General features: G+C 35.4%; 1 protein-coding gene across 8 annotated transcripts in view; it reads left to right on the plus strand.

Moving 5' to 3' along the window:
• The first annotated feature begins 17,422 nt into the window (after positions 1-17,422).
• The window catches only part of CNTNAP4 (contactin associated protein like 4), a 275,112-nt gene continuing 270,671 nt past the window's right edge, over positions 17,423-21,863 (plus strand). For 7 of the 8 annotated variants that reach the window (XM_008053817.2, XM_021710358.1, XM_021710357.1 and 4 more), the window contains exon 1: positions 17,423-17,986. In XM_008053817.2, the coding sequence (XP_008052008.2) occupies positions 17,608-17,986 (379 nt within the window). In that variant the 5' untranslated portion in view covers positions 17,423-17,607. The remainder of the gene's footprint in view (positions 17,987-21,863) is intronic. The other variant, XM_021710354.1, reaches the window with a different exon arrangement.

Raw genomic sequence — 21,863 nt, forward strand, 5'->3', positions numbered from 1 at the left:
CAGCTTTGCAAGTATCTAGTGCAGCACTTTCTGCTTTAATGGACATGTTCTGTATCTGCTTTATCTAATATGGTAGCCACTAGCCACATGTACTATTATTGAGAACTTGAAATATGGTTAGTGTGAGTGAGCAACTGACTCCAATTTTAATATAGCTAGTAGCTTCCATATTGGATGGTAGGTCAAGATGAAATGATTTCATATATCCTCCTTATAGCTCTGATTTGAGAGTGCTCAGACAGCGTGCAGAAAGTGAGCTAGTCTCTTTAAAAACCAAGTGAACCCTGTAACTGCACTCTTCCTTTCCTTTCTCCTGTAGAGATGGCACCATTACCGTGTTTGCAAAAGTACCAGCCAATTTTACTTGTAGGAGATTAACCCCAGACATCCTCACTCTTCTATAACAGTAGTTTTCTATCTAAGAGGTGGAGAATTGCTCCCTTAAGGCACATCAGCTGACAGGCATAAAACTTGGTGTGTGTTGTGGATCTGAAGATCTAGGTGGTAGGTGGATTTGATTTCCCTGGACCTGCCCGAGGCCAAAATTGTTTCTGCTTCATTATTCTGAGAAATGGAAACTTTCCATGAGGCAGTCTAAAGTTCTAAAGCATAAATGCTGGTAGATACAAAAAATTTTCAAAGTTTTATCTACTGAATTCTTTGTTTTGTACAGTAACTGTGTTCCCTTAAGCTTAAATCAGTTAGCTATAAAGACATCACATATCTAGGCATGATGTTTTCTAACACTATGCATTCCTACTGAGATAAGCTTTTTCTATCAATCAGAGAAGCAAAATTCTGAATACTCTGTAGTCACAGAGTTTCACAAAGACAACACTGCACACCCCAGTTATCCATTTCTTATTAGTCCTCCTCCTTCACCACACTCTGCCCTTTATGCTGTTTTTTATTTGTTTTCCATCCAACCCCTTTGAATCAGATAATCTTTACTGTCTCATAAATCATGACCAGGTCCTAGGAAAATGACTAAAATTCCTGGGGTTCAGATGAGGGTGATCGAAGACAATTTCTCCTTTTTAGTGTGCTTGAGTTTTAAGCCTATTGTTATCTTTGTTTAAGGAGTTAAGTGTTTTGTCTTATGCTAAATATATTTAAAACAATTTGACAAAATCAAAGATTTATATTTTACTTTTGAAATCTCATCCTAATTTTATGTACTTATTGTTCTTATGTATAAAATTAGCCTTCTCTTTAGGGTCAGACTTATTTTTCTATGTCCAGGAAGATATTTAAATCAAGAATGATCATACAGAGAAACCTATTTTCCAGTAAATATTGGTGTTACTATGTGTTATAATATTAGAGATGAGACCATTCATATAGTACTTCCCTTAAAGAAACATTTTTTTAAAAAACACATTGTTTTAGAAGAAATTTTAAACTCTCCTCTTCTAACATTCTCCTCTTCTAACCTCCAAATTCCTCACAGAGAGTTAACTAATTTTTGTTCAGAGACATAATTTAAAAGGAAGACTCTTTGTATCATAGCTTGTTCATCTTGTGGATAATAGAAGTATATAAAACCATCATTTTAAAGTACTTCCACTCACTATAGAGGAACAGGGATCAGATTTACTCTCTCAATTTAAACAACCAAAATAAATGGACAAAATATATAACATAATGAGTTTTAAGATTCTAGACATCAAGTGACAGAAAACAATAATTCCTGAAAGGTGAGAAACAAACAATGTGATTCTGTGATTGCCTTAGCTTACAGCCTATAGAAAGTTTCTAGGCCATGGTGTAGGGAGGGGAAATCTAGATTAAGTCCAATGGGCTACCTGAGCTGAAGAGATGGTTCTGTGAGTTTGGGAAGATAAAAGGAGTTATAATTCACAGGAGAGAATGCAAGAGAGGAGAGAATTCAGAAGCACACAGAAAGAACTTCAGACATCTTGGAGGATTTCTCTTGAGTCATCAACAGAATATTAATCAGTACATGTGTGTAAATAAACTGTCTGAGACCAGAAACAAACATTCAAAACTATTAGAGGGAAGAGGAATATTATCCATTTCTGTCATACAGACAAGAAAAACTCATAGTTCATAGGGCATTAGATAGACTATTCATGAAAGTCTTGCCTCAGTAATGGGGAATAATTAGCCTTAAGTGAATAACTACTTCATATCCACCTAAAAAATATAAATGCAAGACCTAACTGAATCAAATTTTATTTTATTTTATTATAAAGATGTGGAGTACAATTCAGGGTTAAGTAAACAAACATTGATTATGCAGGTACCCTTGTTGATGAGGTATGTCCCTCCTTCCCCTAGCAGTTTCCCTCAACTGCCAATCTCACCCCCCTCCCCTGACAGTTTCCCACTACTGCCAATCCCTTTCTTATTGTATTATAATTGTTCAAGGTCAGCTTATGAATGAGAACATGTGGTACTCTGTTCTTTGTTTCTGTGATAGATCACTGAGTATGATTGACTCTAAATCCATCCAAGTTGCTGCAAAGTCCATGTTTGTCTTTCTTTATGGCTGCATAATATTCCATTTTGTATATGTACCACATTTTTAAAAATCCAGTCCAGCTTTGATGGGCAACATGGTTGGTTCCATGTTTTTGCTATTGTGTATAGAGCTGCAACAAACATACGTATGCAGTTATCTTTTTTGTAAAATGATTTGAGTTCCTCTAGATATATTCCCAATAGGGGAATTGTTGAGTAATATGGAAGGTCAATTTCTAGTTCCTTCAGAAACTGCCACACTGTCTTCCAAAGAGGTTGCACTAGTTTGCATTCCCACCAGCCATGTAGAAGCGTTCCTTTTTATCTGCATCCTCGCCAGCATCTGTTGTTTGTTTTATTAATGATGGCCATTCTTACTGGGGTTAGGTGGTGTCTCAATGTGGTTTTGATTTGCATTTCTCTGATGATGAGTGAGGCTGAGCACTTTTTTCATGTGTCTGTTGGCTGCCCATATATATTCTTTTGAGAAGTGCCTATTCATATCTTTTGCCCACTTTTGAATAGGGCTGTTTGGTTTTTTCCTTTGGGTACGTTTGCGTTTCTTGTAGATCCTAGGTGTTAGGCCTTTGTTAGATATACAGTTGGCAAATATTTTTTCCCATTCTGTGAACTGTCTCTGCAAATTGAAGTTTTAGAGCTAAAAGTTGTAATGCCTGAGATGCAAAATATTCTGGATGCAACAGCATATTGAATATTGCAGACCAAAAGATTAGTGAACTTGTGTCTAATATATATATACACATATCTTATATATGTATACACACACAAACATATGTATACATATGGAGAGGGACCTCCCCCCCCAAAACAGGAATTATCTTTTCAGGGTGGGCCCATTGTAGTATAGGTCTCACTGCTAGGTAAGTGTTTTAGGTACCCATCGGTATCAGTGTACCAGTTAGCATTTGTTATGAGAGGTTGCAATTTGGCTTCTGTGAATTTTTTTTTGGAGAGTCTTTTAAAGCATTTGCCCATTTCGTGGTGGGTGATTTATGAGCACACTTGTCCACACCGCACTGAGTGTTCTGCAATTTTTGTCCAAAAACAACTGGACCCTCCAAGCCCTACCCTCCCTATTCACTTGATCTTACTCTGAGCGATTTAGAAAAAAAAATTTCACTAGATAAAAAAATTCCTCAAAGGGAAATGTTTTGCCAATGTGGAAGAAGTAAAACAAAAAAGGCAGAAACACTAAAATGCATCATGATTGACAAGTTCAAAAACTGTTTTAAGCAGTGAAAAAAGTGTCATGATAAGGTGTATTGCATCAAATGGAGAGTACTTTGAAGGTGACTGAAATTTAAATAGGTAAGACGAAATACACAATTTTTCATAAACAAATTCCAGGTTTTTGGGGCTTCCTTCATATATGTGCATAATTTGTTTATGTAAGCAAAAATCCCAAAGTTTATCTTACAATATTAAGAAAAAAATGACACAGATTTGCAATACTACATAAGAAACATGCATATCTTTCATTATTATTATATTTCTGAAGAGGACATCCAGTGTGGTCTATGACTTTTATCTTAATTTACCAAGAAAAACCTTTATTTTGGAAGGGTTAGGTCAGGTGAGATGTTAATAGAAAAAGTATAATACTAGAGTTTTGGGTGTTTGTAAAGTTGCAGTGCTTAACATTTGTGTTATTATCAAAGTAATCACTTACACTATCTGTAACATACTGATTAAATGAGAAAACAAAACCGTAGCACTCAGGATAATATAAAAGTTGACAATAAAAATGCATTTATGTTGCAGAATGTCAAATCTGTTAACTAAAACTGCAACACAAAATAAATTCTTTCAATAATATCTTAACCCCATAATGGTTCAAAGTGAACAATGATTGTTTTTGTATGTTAACTGGTCATAGCATAGAAAACATTGTTTATATTATTCAAAATAAATATACTTGGGAAAGGGTTTGTCATAAAAATATTATTAACTCCATGATATTTTAGTTTTTTAAAAATATCAAATTTGAGGAGTGATATCAGTAAGATAGCAGCATAAGAAGCTTCAGATTCTTCTACTTTCATGGAGATATTAACTTAACAACAATATATGCCCAATTGACTTTGTGCAAAACCTCCAAACCAGGTTGGAGTGTCCTGTACTCCAAGAAAGCATAATACTAATTGAATGGAAGCCTAATAGGGAAATTCATGGCACTTATTCCCCACAGCCTTTACCGTGGTACACTGCAGTGTGATCAGAAGAAAACTCCCAATCCCCAGCTCCTCTGTGAGAGAACAAACACAAGAGTGAAACATATATTTAACATCCAGATTTTTATGGGACTTCCCGAGGAACTGCTTGAATTTAAGCACTGACAGGACTAGGGAACCTGATTGGGGCTGATGAAAATGAAGGGAATTAAACATGGGATGGTCTGGTACGAGAGTCTGCAAATGCCACGGAAAGACACTACAAGGGTTCTTATGTGCAAACTGGTAAAGTTCTTTAATTAGATGACACATGTAGGCCCAGAGATGACCCATCCTCAGAAAAGGTCTGAGAAATTTCCAGAATCTCTAGCTTGTCTGATTTTTGAAAGTCTTCCCTGTAGAAAACTGGATCATGAAGACTAGGAGAGATGGCTGATTCTCAAATGCGTAAACCCAACAGAAAATAAAGAGGCATACAAAGAAACAATGAAATCATGGCCCAATCAAAGGAACATATTAATTATCCAGAAACTAGCCCTAAAGAAACACAGAGATATATGAATTACCAGGCAAATAATTCAAAATAATCTTCATAAGGATACCTAATTATTTAAAATAGATTATAGGCAATGAAATTAGAAGACTAATGCACGAACCAAATGAGAATATCAACAAAGAAAAAAACTATGAAGAAAATATGAACAGAGATCCTGGAGCTGAAGAATATGATACCTGATTTAAAAATTCACTATAAGGACTCAGAAAAATTCTTGAGCAAATGGGACAAAAAAGAATTCATGAACTTGAAGACAGGACATTCAAACTTATCAAGGCACTTGACCAAAAAGAAGAAAAGATGGAAGCAAAGTAAAGACAGGCTAAAGGACTTATGGAATATCATAAAGTGAAACAACAAAAGTATTTTTGAAATCCCAGAAGGAGAAAAAAAATACAGAGAAGGGAAGATAACTTATCTAAAGAAATAATAGCCCCAAACTTCCCAAATCTGAAGTAAAGAGTGAACATACAAGTTCAAGAAGTTTAAGAACTACATCTAGGATAACTCTAAAGATATATTATCAAAACACACAATAATCAAACTGTCAAAAGTCACAAAGAGAGCATCTTGAAAGCAGCAAGAGAAAAGTGACTCATCATATATCATGGAGCTCCTATTATTTATCAGAAGATTTGTTAGCAGAGACCTTGCAGTCTAACAAGAACTAGAATGATATATTCAAAGTTCTGGGAAAAAAATCTACCAAATAGGAATACTATTTCCAGCAAAACTTTCCTTCAAAAATGAAGAGTAGATTTACTTTCCCAGGTAACCAAAAACTGAGAGAGTTCATTACAACTAGACCTACTCTAAAAGAAATGCTGAATGGAGTTCTTTAAGTTAAAGTAAAAGAATAATAAGTAGCAACGGGACACCATACATAAATATAAAACTCCCTCATAAGGGTAAATATGTAGACAAATATAGAATCTTGTAGTAGTGTAATGAAGGAGCATAAATAATTTTATAAAATATTTTTTACCAAAACTGGCATAGGTATAAAATATTTTTAAAAGAACATTAAAAATGATTATAACCCTATGTTAATAGACACACAATATAAAAAATAATATGTCCAATATAGTGGGGTAGCAAAGATGTGAATGAGTAGAATTCTTATATGCTATTCAAGGTAGGCTGATTCCAGTTTAAAACATATTCTTGTAGCTTTAAGATACTTTGTGCAATGGTAACCACAAAGAAAATATTTATAGAATATATACAAAGAGAAATGAGAAGCATATCAAAACACATCACTACAAAAAAAAACCAGTGAAACACAGTAGGAGGCATCAAGAAAGAAAAAGGCAAACACAAAAGCTACACAACATAGTGAAACAATTTGGGAATAGCAAATCTTTCCCTAACAATATTTAGGGATCCATTTACTTTACATGTAAGTGGATTAAGCACCACAATTTAAAGATGTAGATTGACAACACTGATTAAAAAAAAAACAAGATCCAAACATATGCTGTCCTCAAGAAACTCACTTTAGAGCTAGGAATTCACATAGGCTAAAAGTGAAAGAATAGAAAAAGGTATTTCATGCATGAAAATCTAAGGAGAACAAAAGTGGTCATACTTAAATCAGACAAAATAAACTTTAAGACAAAACTGGCATAAGACACAAAATGTACATTATGTAATGAAAAAAAACCACCTCAATTCACAAGGAAGATATAATATTTATAAATATATATGAAATTAACATTAGAGCTCCCAAATAGAGAAAACAAACATTGACAAAACTAAAGGGAGAAACAGAAAGCAACATAATAATAACAGAAGATTTCAATTCTCTATTTTCAATTATAGATAGAATCACCAAATAAAAACTCAGTTAGAAAAAAAGAGGGAATGTTAATTAGTGCAGCCATTATGGAAAGCAGTATGGAGATTCCTCAAAAAATTAAAAATAGAATTTGTATCCAGCAAACTTATTACTAGGTATATATTCCCCCCCCAATTGAAATCAGTATGTTAAAAATATATTTGCATGCTCATGCTTATTGCAGAATTATTTATAATAGGCATGATATTAAACCAACCTGCACCTATCAATAGATAAATGGATAAAGAGAATATGATGTACATATACACAATGGAATACGATTCAGCCTTTAAAAAGAGGTAAATCCCGTTATTTTTGAAACAGATGAATCTGGGGGACATTATGTTAAATGAAATAAGCTAGGCACAGAAAGATAAATCACACCTAATCTCAGTTATATATAGAATAAAAAAAATTTGATTTTACAGAAGCTGAGAGTAGAAGGGTGGTTACCAGGACTTGGGGCAGTGGTGGGAAAGAGGCCGGAGAGATATTGGTCAAAGGTTATACAATTTCAGATAGGAAGAGTAAGTTCAAAAGATCTATAATACATCATGATGACTATACCTAATAACAATGTATTGTATTTTTGAAAAATGCTTAGAGAGTAGATTTTAAGTGTTCTCACCACAAAGCAAAATGACACTATGTGAGCGAATGCATGCTATGGTTTGAATGTTTGAAAGTTTATATGTTGGAAACAGCAGCAGTGTTGGGAGGTGGGCCTAATAAGAGGCGATTAGGTCATGAAGGCTCTGCTTTCATGAATAGATTAATGTTGCTTTCATGGGAATGGTTAGTTATGGTGAGTGTAGGCTTGTTGTAAAAGTGAATTTGGCCCCTTCTTGCTCTCTTACTCTATTTTCTTCTGCCATGGGATGATACAGCAAGAAGGCCCTTATCAGATGCTGTTGCCGTGCTTTGGATTCCTAGCCTCCAGAACAGTGAGCCAAGTAAATCGGTATTCTTTATCAATGATCCAGTCTCAAATGTTCTGTTATAGCAGCAGAAAACAGAGTAACACAATGTGTATGTCAAATAGCTTGACTTAAGCATTCCATAATGTAGGCATATCTCAAAATATTATGTTGTATATGATACATATATACAATTTTAATCATCGACTAAAAAACAGAAGACTTGAACACTGTGTACTAATTAGACCTAGCAGACATATACAGAACACTCCACCCAACAGCAGAAGAAATACATTTTTTCTTAAGTGCACATGTAACATTCTCCAACATAGACAACATGTTAGGGCAAAAACAAGTCTTAAAAAATCAATAACAGAAAAAAAAAACGAGATATTTTTTAAATGCGGAAGTTAAGGAACACGTGTTTAACCCATTAAAAAGTGGGAAACAAAGCATGAACAGATGCTTCTCAAAGAAAGACATACAAGCAGCCAACAAACATAAAAAATGTTCAAGATTCAGCCGGGCTCGGTGGCCTCAGCCTGTAATCCCATGCCTTTGGGAGGCTGAGGTGAGTGGATTGCCTGAGTCTACGGGTTAGAGACCCGCCTGGGCAGCGAGACCTCATCTCTACAATAAATCAAAAAAAATTAGCTGGGCGTGGTAGCGCATGCCTGTAATTCCGGCTACTTGGAAGGCTGAGGTGGAAGGATCGCCAGAGCCCAGCAGGTCGAGGCTGTGGTGGCCCGGAGCGGCCACTGTACTCCAGTCTGGGCAACAGAGTGAGACTCCAACTCAAAAAAAAAAAAAAAAGAAAAACAAGTTCAAGATCACTAATTATCAGAGAAATGCAAATCAAAACCACAATAAGATATGATATTACACCAAAGTGGTTATTATTAATAAGTAACAAAACATCAGATGTTGGTGAGGCTGTAGAGAAAAGGGAATGCTCACACACTGTTGATGGGAATGTAACTAGTTTGGCCCCTGTGGAGAGCAGTTTAGAGAACTAAAAATAAAATCATGACTCGACCCAGCAATTCCATAACTGGGTATATACTAAAAGGAACACAGATAGTTCTACCAAAAAGACACCTGCATGTGTATGTTTATTGTAGCACTATTCACAAGAGCAAAGAGCAAAGATATGGAATCAACTTAGGTGCCCATCAACAGTGGCCTGGATAAAGAAAATGTGGTATGTATATATACCATGAAATGTTACACAACCATAAAAAGTAAAATCATGTCCTTTGCAGCAACATGGATGTAACTGGAAGCCATTATTCAAGTGAATTATCACGAACATAGAAAACAAAATACCTCATGTTTTCAGTTACAAGTGGGAGTTAATCACTGGATACACAGAGATATAAAGATGAGAACAACAGACACTGAGGACTCCTAAAGGGAGAGGGAGGAGAAGGATGAAGGTTAAAAAACTACCTATTGGGTATCATGCTCACTGTTTAGGTGATAGTTTCATTAAGTCAGAACCTCACCATCATGCAATATACCGTACCAAACCTGCACATGTAACTCCCTGAATTAAAATAAAAAAGTAAATAACCAATGGGTTAACTAGAAAAATTACAAGAAAATTTAGAAAATATCTGGAGGTAAATAGAAAATGAGAACACAACACATCAAAACTTGTGAGATGCAGCCAAAGCAGTACTAAGAAAGTTTATAGTGGTAAACATTTACATTAAAAAAGAAAAATCTCAAATAAGCAACTTTGCACCTCAAAGACCTAGCAAAATAACAAACTAAAAGTTAACAGAATGAAGAAAATAATAAAAATTAGAGCAGAGGTAAATTAAATAGAGGATTAAAACATAGAAAATAATCAATAAAATGAAGAGTTGATTTTTTGAAAAAATAACAAAATTGACAGACTAGATTAACAAAGAACAAAAAAGAGAAGACTCACAAACTATAATTTTAAATTAAATAATTTATATTTTATAAATAATTCATGAAATAATTACAATTATAAATGAAAGAGAAAACATCACAGTTAATGTCACAGAAATAAAAGAGATTGTAGGAAACTACTGTAACAGTTACATAGTAATATGTTGGTTAACCTAGAAGAAATTGACACATTTCTAGAAACATACAACCTATTAAGTTTGAATAATGAAGAAATAAAAAATCTGAACATAACTCTACCTAGTAAAGAGATTGAAGAAGTAATCAAACACCTACCAACCAAAAAAAAGTTCAGGACCGGATAGATGGCTTCACTGGAGAATTCTATCAAACATTTAAAGAATTAACATCAATACTTCCCAAACTCCAGATTCCCAAACTAGACAAAGACACAAGGAGAGAGAACCACAAACTAATATACCTGATGAATACTAATGCAAGCATCCTCAAGAAAAAAGAAAAGAAAGAAAGAAAAGAAAAAAAATACTAACAATTGAATTGAACAGCACAATAAAAAAACTTTCCACCATGACCAAGTGGGATTTATACCTGGAATGCAGGGATGTTTCAAAATATGAAAATCAATGAATATACTATGCAATTTTAACAGAATGAAAGACAAAATCACATGATTATTATCTCAACTGATGCAGAAAAATCATTTGACAAAATTAAATGCACTTTCATGATAAATACACTAAACAAACTAGAAATAGAAGGAAACTACCTCAACATAAAATTCATACATGAAAATCTCACAGGTAACATCATGATCAACAGTGAAAGAATGAAAACTCTTCCTCTAAGATAAAGAACAAGACAAGAATGTCCTTTCTCACCACTAATATTCAACATAGTACTAGAAGTCCTCGCCAGAGAAATTGAACAAGAAAAAGAAGTAAAAGGCATCCACAATAAATGATTTTAGTAAATTACAAAATACAAAATAAACACACAAAATAAATTGCATTTAAATACATGAACAATGACCAGTTTGGAAAAGAAATTAAGAAAAAAATCCCATTTACTATAACATCAAAAAAGAACAGAATTCTTAGGAATAATATTAATAAAGAAGATAAAAGAGTTGGATACTAAAAACAATAAAACATTGCTAAACCAAAAAATATGCAAATAAAAATAAAGATGAATATCTTTTCATAGATTAGAAGACTTAATGTTGTTAAACTATCCATACTACCCAAAGTGATCTATAGATTGAATACAATCCCTATCAAAGTCTCAGTGACATTTTTTTCAGTAATTAAAAAAACCCTATAATTCATATGGAATCTCAAGGAATTCTGATAGTTAAAACAATCTTGAAAAAGAAAAACAAAACTGGAGGCCTCACACCTTCTGATTTCAAAACATACTACAAAGCAATAATAGTCAAGACAATGTGGAATAAATACAGATATATAGACCAATGGAACAGAATGGAAAGCCCAGAAATTAACCTTGGTGTATGTGGACAAATGTTCTTCCACAAGGATGCCAGACATAATGAGGGAAAGAACAGTCTTTTTTGGTTTTCTTTTGGACAAGAAGGCCAGGTTTATTGGTGATTTGATGCTGCATAAAAGATGCAAAGAATTGCACAGAAGTTACATTAAAAAATATAGTTTATTTAAAAATAAATTAGAGTGAGAAAGAGAAGGGAGAGATAAGATTCACTTCCCCAAGGTGGGGGAGATGGCCAAAGTCAGGAAGCATGGCGACAGCCATAGCTCAAAGAGCACACGGTGATTCTAGAGTCTAGCCAGGCAATGGCCAGAGCAGTCTTTTTTTTTAACAAACACTATCGACAAAGTGAATATTCACACGCACAAGAATGAAGTTTGACCTTTACCTCATATCCTATAAAATATTAACTCAGAGTGGATTAAATACCTAAATATAAGACCTAAAGCTATACAACTCTTAGAAAAAAGCATAGAGGATATTGGATTTGGCAATAATTTCTTGGGTATGATACCAAAACCACAAATCAAAACAAAAAATAGACAAATGGGATTACACTAAACTTTACTTCTGTGCATCAAAGGAAACAAAGTGTAAAAAATCAACCTATAAAATGGGAGAAAATATTTACAAATTATATATCTTATAAGGGGTTAATATCTAGACTATATAAAGAATGTCTATAACTCAACAATACCAAAAGCAATCTGATTTCAAAAATGGGCAAAGAACTTGAATAAACAATTTTTAAAAGAAGACATACAAATGGCCAGCAAGCATGTAAAAAGGTACTCAACATTGTTTTTTGTTTTTTGGGGGTTTTTATTGACTTGGAGTCTCACTCTGTTGCCCAGGCTGGAGTGCAGTGGCACACTCAAAAGCTACCGCAGCCTCGACCTGCTGGGCTCAAGGGAGCCTTCCACTTCAGCCTTCCAGTAGCTGGAACTACAGACTTTTTTTTTCGATTTATTGTAGAGAGGAGGACTTACCAAGTTGCCCAGGCTGGTCTCAAACCCCTGAGCTCAGGAAATCCTCTCGCCTCGGCCTCCCAAAGTGCTGGAATTCAGCATTGTTAATCATAAGAGAAATACGAATTAAAACCACAATGAGATATCAACTTAAACACATCAGTATGACTACTACCAAAAGAACACAGTATAACAAGTTTAGGTGAGGATGCAGAGATATTGAAGCTTTCGTGCACTATTGATGGGACTGTAAAATGGACCAGTTGCTATAAAAAGAAATATGGAGGTTTCTCAAAAATTAAATAAAGAATTACTATGTAATACAGCAATCTCACTTCTTGGTATTCAAAAGAATTCAAAAGAATTCAAAAGAATTCAAAAGAATTCAAATCACTATCTCATAGGGATATTTGCACACTCATGTTCATTGCAGCATTACTCACTATAGTCAAGAGGTGGAGGCATCCCAAAAGTCCATTGACAGATGAATGAATAAAGGAAATATGGTGCATATTGGAATATTATGTGGTCTTAGAATAAGGAAAATCATGTCACATGTGATAACATGGACACTATGCTAAATGAGATATGCCAGGCATAAAGAATAAATACTGTATGATTTCACTCATATGAAGTATTTAAATAATCAAAATCATAGAAACATAAAGAAGAAAAGTGGTTGCCAAGAGCTGTGGGACGGGAAGGAGGAGGGGGAGTTAGTTTTTAAATGGGTACAGAGTTTCAGTTTTGAAATGAAAAGGTCATAGAGCTATTTTACACAACAAGGTAAATACACTTAACACCACTGGACTGTACACTTAAAAATGATGGCAAATATAATGTTATATGTTTTTTACCACAATTAAAACTAAGGTAAAAACACAATGTCTAAAAAAAAATCAACTTTATTTTGAGACTATAAAGACAAATTAAACTTTAGTGTAAAAAGTAATGAAATGATTACTCAGGTTAGAAATGAAAAGCTACTATAAAAGAAATGTAGATTAAAACTGTTAGATAAATAAAAGAAACAAAGGACATGTATGTTAATCTTTGAAGTCTTTTTTAGAGTTAATTTTTATTTCAATAGCTTTAGGGGTACAAGTAGTTTTTGGTTACGTGGGTGCATTGTACAGTGGTGAAGATGTCTGGGCTTTAAGTGTACCCATCACCCCCACAAGAACACATTGTACCTGATGAGTTACTTTTCATCTCTCTCCCTCTTCCCAGCCTCCGCCTTCTTAGTCTCCAATGTCCATTAGATCCATAGCTTAGCTGTCAATTATAAGCGAGAACATGTGATATTCAGTTTTCTATTCCTGTGCTAGTTTAACTTAGGATAATGATCTCCAATTCCATCCAAGTTGCTGCAAAAGACTTTTTTCCCGGAACTCAAATCATTCGATAAAAAAGATATCTGCACACGCATGTTTATTTCATTCTTTTTTTATGGATGAATAGTATTCTACAGGGTGTGTGTGTGTGTGTGTGTGTGTGTGTGTGTGTGTGTGTGTACACATTTTATCCACATTTCCTTTATTCACTGATGAACAGCTGATGGGCATTGAGGTTGATTCCACATCTTTCTAATTGTGAATTGTACTGTAATAAACCTGCGTGTGCAGGTGTCTCCGGTGTATAGGTGTTTCCTTTGTATAACGACCTCTTTTCCTTTGAGTAGTAGTGGATTGCTGGATTGAATGGTAGATCTACTTTCTAGTCTTTGGATGTGATATTGTTCCACTATGGCCTGATGGTCCTTTTCTAATCTGAACCCCAGTACAGGCTCCTCCATGGACCACTGTGGTGGGACATACAGTTTTCTGGCAAGTTGTACTGAGAGGAAACGGAAAGGTTGGACTTACAAATTCTAACATTTTCATCTGAGTCACAAAGCTTTCTCAGATAGAGTCTGACCTATAGTAGGTATATGCCAAACCCCAAGCACCAGAACTTGTTTTTTTAATTAGTGGCAAATATAACCAAAATGCAAACACAGAAATAAATGATTCAAGGAATCTGAATCAGCAGTACAGAAATGTGCAAAAATAGATCCCTACACTTTTCTGATTTTCACTTTCATTTTTTCTGATGTGAAAAATACCACCCTAGTGGAGATGGAGAACGAAGCACAAGTCAGTAGGTCTTAGTGACCAGCCCTTTTCTGCCACCAATGGTTCACATCCCACTGGCAAGATAGAATTCCTCTGCTTATCGAATTTCTCATCTGTGCAGAGTGAGCTGTAGTCATACAACAATGACAGGAGCAACATTGATCATGTGCATCGTAGAGATGTTCATCTAACTGTTTATTGTCTTAGCTTTGAGGTTGATACTGTACTTATCCTTGGTGCACAGATGGGGAAACTACAGAACAGGGATTATTATCCTGATGAAGCTTGCAAGAGCATGCAGCTGGTGAGCAGTGGAGCTGGAGCAGACGTTGAACCTGTTCTGCCTGGCTCTAACACTGCCTGCGCTGAGTCGCTACCCTGTACAGTCTTAACACAGAGATTTCAACCTGGGAAGTAAGTGAGGGCCCACTGGGTGTTAGGCACTAGTAGTTGTCACCCATTTTATCATTGTGACTTATTGGTCACTATTCTCTTAATTTTAAAAATAAGTAAACTAAAGGTCAGCGTCATTGAGTCAGTTTATCAAAACAAAAGTGGGAACTGAATTTGTGTCTAGGTCTTTCTGTTAAACATGTCCAAGTTTCCATCACTGTGTACTTGTCTATGCAACTCTCTCCCCCTCTGTGACCATCAGGCTAGAGCAGGTTTTGCTGACTTGAAATACTCAGGTCTTTTATTGAGCTTCTAACTCATTCTGGTACTGCAGCCCATTGATATGGAAAAATCCATCATTAATGGCCACTATAATAATTTACACTTTGTCCTAAGGAAGTTGTTGTTATAAAATGTTTAATTATTTAAAATTTTTTGATATGTGTACTGATCCTTTTTTAGTGTCCCTAATTAGTTTCATGGGAACAATTAAATATAGCATTTTTTAAAAAGATGTGGAGTACTATTCAGGGTTAGGTATACAAATGTTCATTATATAGGTGCCCTTGTTGATGAGGTGTGCCCCCCTCTCCCCCAGCAGATTCCCCCTACTGCCAGTCCTGCCTGCTCCACTCCCCATCAGTTTCCCGCTACTGCTGATCCTTTTCTTATAGTATTATGATAACTGTTCAAGGTCCTCTTATGAGTGAGAACATGTGCTACTCAGTTCTTTGTTTCTGTGATAGATCACTCAGTATTATAGACTTTAAGTTCATCCAAGTTGCTGCAAAGATCATAATTTTGTCCTTCTTTATGGTTGCATAATATTCCATCGTGTACATGTACCACATTTTTAAAATCCAGTCTTCTTTGATGGGCAGCATGGTTGGTTCCATGTTTTTGCTATTGTGAACAATGCTACAATAAACATACATTTGCAGGTACATTTTTCATAGAGTGATTTGAGTTCCTCTGGGTATATTCCCAGTAGGGGAATTGCAGGACTGTACGGAAGGTCGATTTTTAGAAGTATAGAATTTTAACAGCAAGGTAACTTTTCTCTTTTAGATAGCCTGAAACTTTTCCATAGACACAATATTTTCCTCAAAGGATTGTTATACTTATTTAACTAGATAACAAATGGCAAATAGTATGTGTTTGATACAATTTAATCCCCTTTGATAATTAATTAAATCGTCAATTTATGGCTGCTTTTGCTTAACATATTATGACTGATAAGACAACATCAGAAATGCAGTTCTGGGGATACAGAGTAAATACTCAAGTCATGACCTATATTTTCCCTGCTGTTTTTCTAGGGTTTGGGTTTTTTTGCTGCCACTGACAGGGGTCAGGTAGGAGATATACTCTGATTTTAGGGGCATTAAGTCCTAGGGTGAGAGCAATAAAACTGGTGTCAGAAAAACAAAGTCCAATTCTCAGCATTTACTTAGTATCCCTATGACCTCTTCAAATCATTTTAATTTCCTTTTTCTGTTTTCTAATCTACATGAAAGAGAAAAAGCAAAAATATCCATTCTGCTTTGTGTGCAGTCACAAGCTAAACCAACATGTTTAGCTCTTATGGGTGATTCATTTTTTTTTCTCTTTCTCTTTCATTCATTCCACAGCAAGGTTGCTGGTGCTAAAGGCTCATGTTTTTTCCAATTTGTAATCACCAGGAGGTACTTGAGAACTCTAGGATTTCCATTTTTATAAAAGCTAGCCTATTATCAGTAAAAAAAAATCTTAACATTTATTTCAAATAGAGTATTTATTCTCCAAGACACCATGTGACATGCTTCTCGTTATGTGATATTAGCTCCATTATTTAACTATTTCAATATTCCAGTCAAGAAATAGTAGTATCTATGGATCAGACATTAGAAGAGGATTTTTCTGTAGTCACTGATCTCTGAATTCAACTTTACTTTTCTTTAAATAATTTGAATCACATCTTTACATTGTTTGGTGTTGGTGTGGATGTGTGTTTGTGGGGGGAGGGTCCTTTTTTTCAGTATTCCATAATTTTCCATTTTGGGCCTTTTTGGATTTTTATTTAAAATTTGATTATAAAATGCTGCTGCATATTCACAGCATGATGCATTCATCAAAATAAATCGATCCAAGGCATTTCAGTTGTGAATTTGTACACCTGAGACACTGAAGTAAGAAATGTTAATTTCTTGCAGACTATTACCAGATGATCTGAAATATCTGCCAAACAGGAATGTCTGTTCCCATGAGAGAAATTTCCATAATAAAATCCTGGCACCCTAGCTGAAGAAGATAGTTTTATAGAAACAGAGAAAAACAACAGCGAGTATTTTCCCTGAGGACAGTTTTAGCTACAATTTCCCCAGTGCTGCTTAGGTGTTTCTGTCTTATTTGATGCTTTTGTTTTGAAACATAATGCAATTTTACCTGGATGCACTCCCGGATAATCAGGAATAGCTCAGAATGTTGGCTGGCTCTGTCAGATGCTAGACTCCACCGCTTTGCCCTTCCCCCCACTCCCACCTCCAGCGAGGAGAAAAGGGTTAAGGATTATTGGAAAATAGAGGAGAGGGGAGGGAGTCTCAAGGAGGCCCATGAGCAGGAGGCTGTGCCTCTGGGTCCAGCTTTCATCACCCGCGCGGCGCGCGGTGGAGCTCTGAGCGCTGCTGTGTATTTGGAGGGAGGGATGTTGCTGCCAATTTCTGGGACTGCTGCTGCGAAGAGTGGGCGTGGCCTCGGCGGTGTGGATGCTTCTTAGGAAAGATGCTGAGTGCTTTTCAGTGAGGAGTGAGGACTCTGTGAGAGAGACAGAGGGAGACAGAGAGAGAGAGAGAGAGACAGAGGGAGAGAGAGAGAGAGAGAGGAGAGAGAAGAGAGGGAAGGAGAAAAGGCTAGGGAGGGAAGACAGAGGGAGAGAGAGACTAAGAGAGAGATCTAGAGGTGCCAAAGACACAGACAGAGCTGGGAGAGGGACTGAGAACAGGACTGGAGCGCTTGGAGAGCCTCTCAGGATCTTTTGGGGGAGTCCAGTAAATGTGAACATGGGTTCTGTCACCGGAGCTATCCTCAAGACGCTACTTCTGCTATCTACTCAAAATTGGAACAGAGTCGAAGCTGGGAATTCCTGTAAGTATACAGCAAATGATTTTAAACTTGCAAGGAGGCTGTCTGCAAAACTTTGATTCTGTTGTTTTTACGCTTATTATTTGCAACTGAAATTACCGCAAAGCATATTGCTATACATGAAGCATCACTTAAAAATTTTGCAAGTATGACGGATTTACACCTGTCTTTTTTCTTGATCTGGTCAAAATATGCAAAGTGTCATTTCTCTTTTTGTCTGTGAGCAGAATCTTACCCCCTTGTCTTTGAATATTCATTGAGAACACTTAACTTCTAGTAAAACATTAAAATAGCGTCTTAACTGGGGAGTAGCCTATGAGTATCTTCATTTCTTCCTTTAAAAAAAAAATGACTGAATTTTATTGGAATTCTGTCTAACAGGAAAACAACTGGCTGACTTTACATTATGCTGCATTGGCTTAGATTTCTGAAGTTTGCAATCGGGCAGAGCAGTAGCTGGCTGCATCTTTAAAATGATGCAGACTAATAACTGAAATGTACTGCAGACTTCAGAAGCAGCAGCACTGGCAGAGGCAAACCTCAGTATTAAGAGCAGTGCCCTCACTGCTAGGCAAAGGAGTCTTAGAGCACTCCTGAGAGAGGGTCTGATACCTACAATTTTGTTTAAAGGGACACCATTCAAGTGATCTTTCAAAAGTAGTATTCTTTAGTGGTTAAATGTTTTACTTCACAAATTTGTCATTGAATATTCTGATTGAATATGATTGGATTCAGGGAAAATTTATTACAACGATTTCTAATTTAAATATTATCCACAATAATTTGGCAGACTCCCTTAGTCCATTTCATGTTAGAGAAAAAAAAAAGTTTTAAAAGTTAAATCTGGCTTAAATTCTCTAAATGGGAGAATTTTTCCCTCTTGATGAATGATAAACATGCTTGTCAAATACAACTTTTTATTTCTTTCTTGGATTTTAAAGAAAAAGCTCATTTGTTTTTCAAAAAAGGGCCATTAGGCCTGCCCAGGAATGCTGCAGCTGTATCACCAGGTTTGGATTTGAGGGGCACAAGCCAGTGATCAGGTATTTGCTACGGCACAACATTTGACTACACTAATGGGCTCTGATGTGAGAAAAACATTGTGAACTTACTGGCACAAGCAAATGTCCATTCACAGTGCATGGCACCTGTGATTTTATTTCCATTCTATATGAGCTCACTTAATATCACAGTGTATCTATCAGCCTGAAAGAAGGGAACTTCACTCTAGGTGCTGTATCATTTCAGATTCAATTTAAATTTGGGTATGTGATAATCCCATAAATCAATACAATTTGCATAATTTCACCTAGTCAGAATCTTGGAATTTTGTAATGGAAGCATTTGACAAACATTATGACACACAAACAACAACAACAACAGCAACACAGATAACCGTACACTAATGGAAGTTTTGTAGAAAAGGCATAAGTAATTCGTCTTTCAAATACTAAAGTTCAACCAAAAAGAGAAGCACTAGAGGTCACTCTTACAATGTAAAGCACATCACCCTAAGCATCCTGTCCTCAAGAAAATCAGAGCTTAAGTCTGGCCTAGACTCAGTCCTGTCTTTCCAGTCTAACTGCCTGTAGTTGACTTTATAAGATACTAATAATTAATTGGGCTACCAGTTGTCCATGTCTGTTTTCCCGAAGCACAATAAAAAGTGTAAGATGCAGATTGACATTAAATGGCTTTCTTTTGTAGCATATTTTCTTAGTAAAGAAAACATGCTAAGAAAGATCTGAGGAGAGTATAATATTTATGTCTGTTTGACTCTGGCTGGGCCTCCCATTGGCACTTTACACTTCAATCCTGGTTCTGTATTTCTTCAACCTTGGTTTGTTCAGGAAGTAATTTAATGCTCTTCTAAACATTTGATGAACTTACAAAACCTATAAAATTTTAAATTGCAAGAAATATATAAAGTTGGAGTTCTTGGTTACCACACATGTTAAAAGTTGACTATTCTTCAAGTGACAAAATGTAATTAAATGACTGCATAAAATTAAAGTACTTTTTTGTTAATATTTTGACAGTATGATTTGTAGCAGTATTATAAAAGAAAATATTTTACTTCCCAATTTTTATTTTGTTCCTCAATGTCTAGAAAGTGTTTTCTTTTGGGAATAAACAAGGTCTATTTTTTACCAAGCCATGGTAGAGAGTAGTTAATATATTTTGTCCTTTTTGAAAGAACAAATATGTATATTTTCTAGCAAGGTTGGAATTTATTGTGTGAACAAGCAATCATCAACCAGCATAAGCATTTAAAAAGTGTTATAATAACTCCATTAATTCTTCTGGACAAGACTTTATATTAACAAAAAGTAAATCAATCTTGAATATACCAACACTGAAGTCAGGAAGAACTGAATATAAATAAAGAAAATTACAGGTCTGCCACAGGTGAAAACAAAGTCCTTTTCCCTTTATTTACAGCTGATTCACCAGGAGCAAATTTGTCATCTTCTGAGTCAGCTTAAGGCTGCTGATATGAAAGCTTTCATGGGACACACTCTGTAAACCCAGAACAGCTCAGGGATTAGATGCACTTTAATTTGAATTGATCCAATTCATCAGTAGGGAAACTTTACATTAGAAGGCTTCTGTGAAAATACACACATGCACACATATATGTTCACGTATATGTATATGTGCCTGTGTGTATTTATGTATATGTGTATATAAATATGTGTACACTACTAGACCCATGTGCTTGCACATTTTGGTGGCCCTGTTAAGTACTCATCTTTATAATGATGAAATATGCTGAATGGACCACATTCTTTGCCTACTGGTGCAGAATTTGACATTTTAAAAACAGTGAACTGGCCCCCGTTCTTTTCTCTTTGTTCTGGTCAAGATGAGTATTTTATTATATCGAGGTGTCCCTTTCACAAAAGTTTAGAGACAGATCTTTGTAGAAGGGCTTGGTCTTTGAGAAAAGCGAAGACAGCACTGGCTCTTGTTGGTTTCTGTGCTTGTTACTAAGAGATATGCACCTAGAAAGAAGACATTTCTGTATTTTATAATGACTATTATAAATCCACAGTTTCTGAACATTAAGACATTGTTAAGGAGTGGTCAACTCACCACAAAAGAGGGAATAGGTGTAAGTAGTAAGGCTGGTAAGAGTTTGCTTATTTATTTATTTATTTATTCTTACAGATCACGTGATGGAGGCTCTCTGGCGTCAGGTATACTGAGCCTGACACTGAGAATAATTAATGTTCGTCATGTAGTTTACCAATGACTTCATTAGAAGTTAACTTTTCACTTTGTTCTTTCTTTTTCTCTTATTGAAATAAAGGGTATACCTGATACCTACCATGAAAGAAATACTAAAGAGTAGATGAAGGCAACTGCCTGAGTGGGTGATCATTCTTGTGGGCTCTGGGATGCAACTGGGTAGATTGTCAAATTGTTAAAACTCAAACTTGCAATTTTTTCTAGAAACTTATTTTTTTCCTCCCACTCTCCAAAATTTATATCTATAGAAAAAATAGCTATCATGCAATAATAAAGTACTGACAAAACACAATTTTATGATGTAATCCATTTGACTGATCCTTGATTATAAAAATTAGCATGCACTTTGACTCACTTTTGTAACAGCAGCGGTGATTTATTTTAATCCACTTGATACATTCTCCTCACTTCTTCTTTCATGCATCCCAAATAATCTCGAAAAGGCAGATTCCAGCTCTGGGGATAACATACTTCATAAGCTAACAAGGGAATCAAACATGACTTTCACATGACACCTAGAGCTCACTCTAAGCAATACACATCATTATTATTTTCTGAAATTAATTTTGGACTTTATATCATAAATAAACAATTTATGTATGGGAGCTAATCTTTATATCAAGATTAA

The sequence above is a fragment of the Carlito syrichta genome, unplaced genomic scaffold (genome assembly GCF_000164805.1).
Source record: "Carlito syrichta isolate Samal-C Ts95f unplaced genomic scaffold, Tarsius_syrichta-2.0.1 Scaffold288685, whole genome shotgun sequence".
Taxonomy (NCBI): domain Eukaryota; kingdom Metazoa; phylum Chordata; class Mammalia; order Primates; family Tarsiidae; genus Carlito; species Carlito syrichta.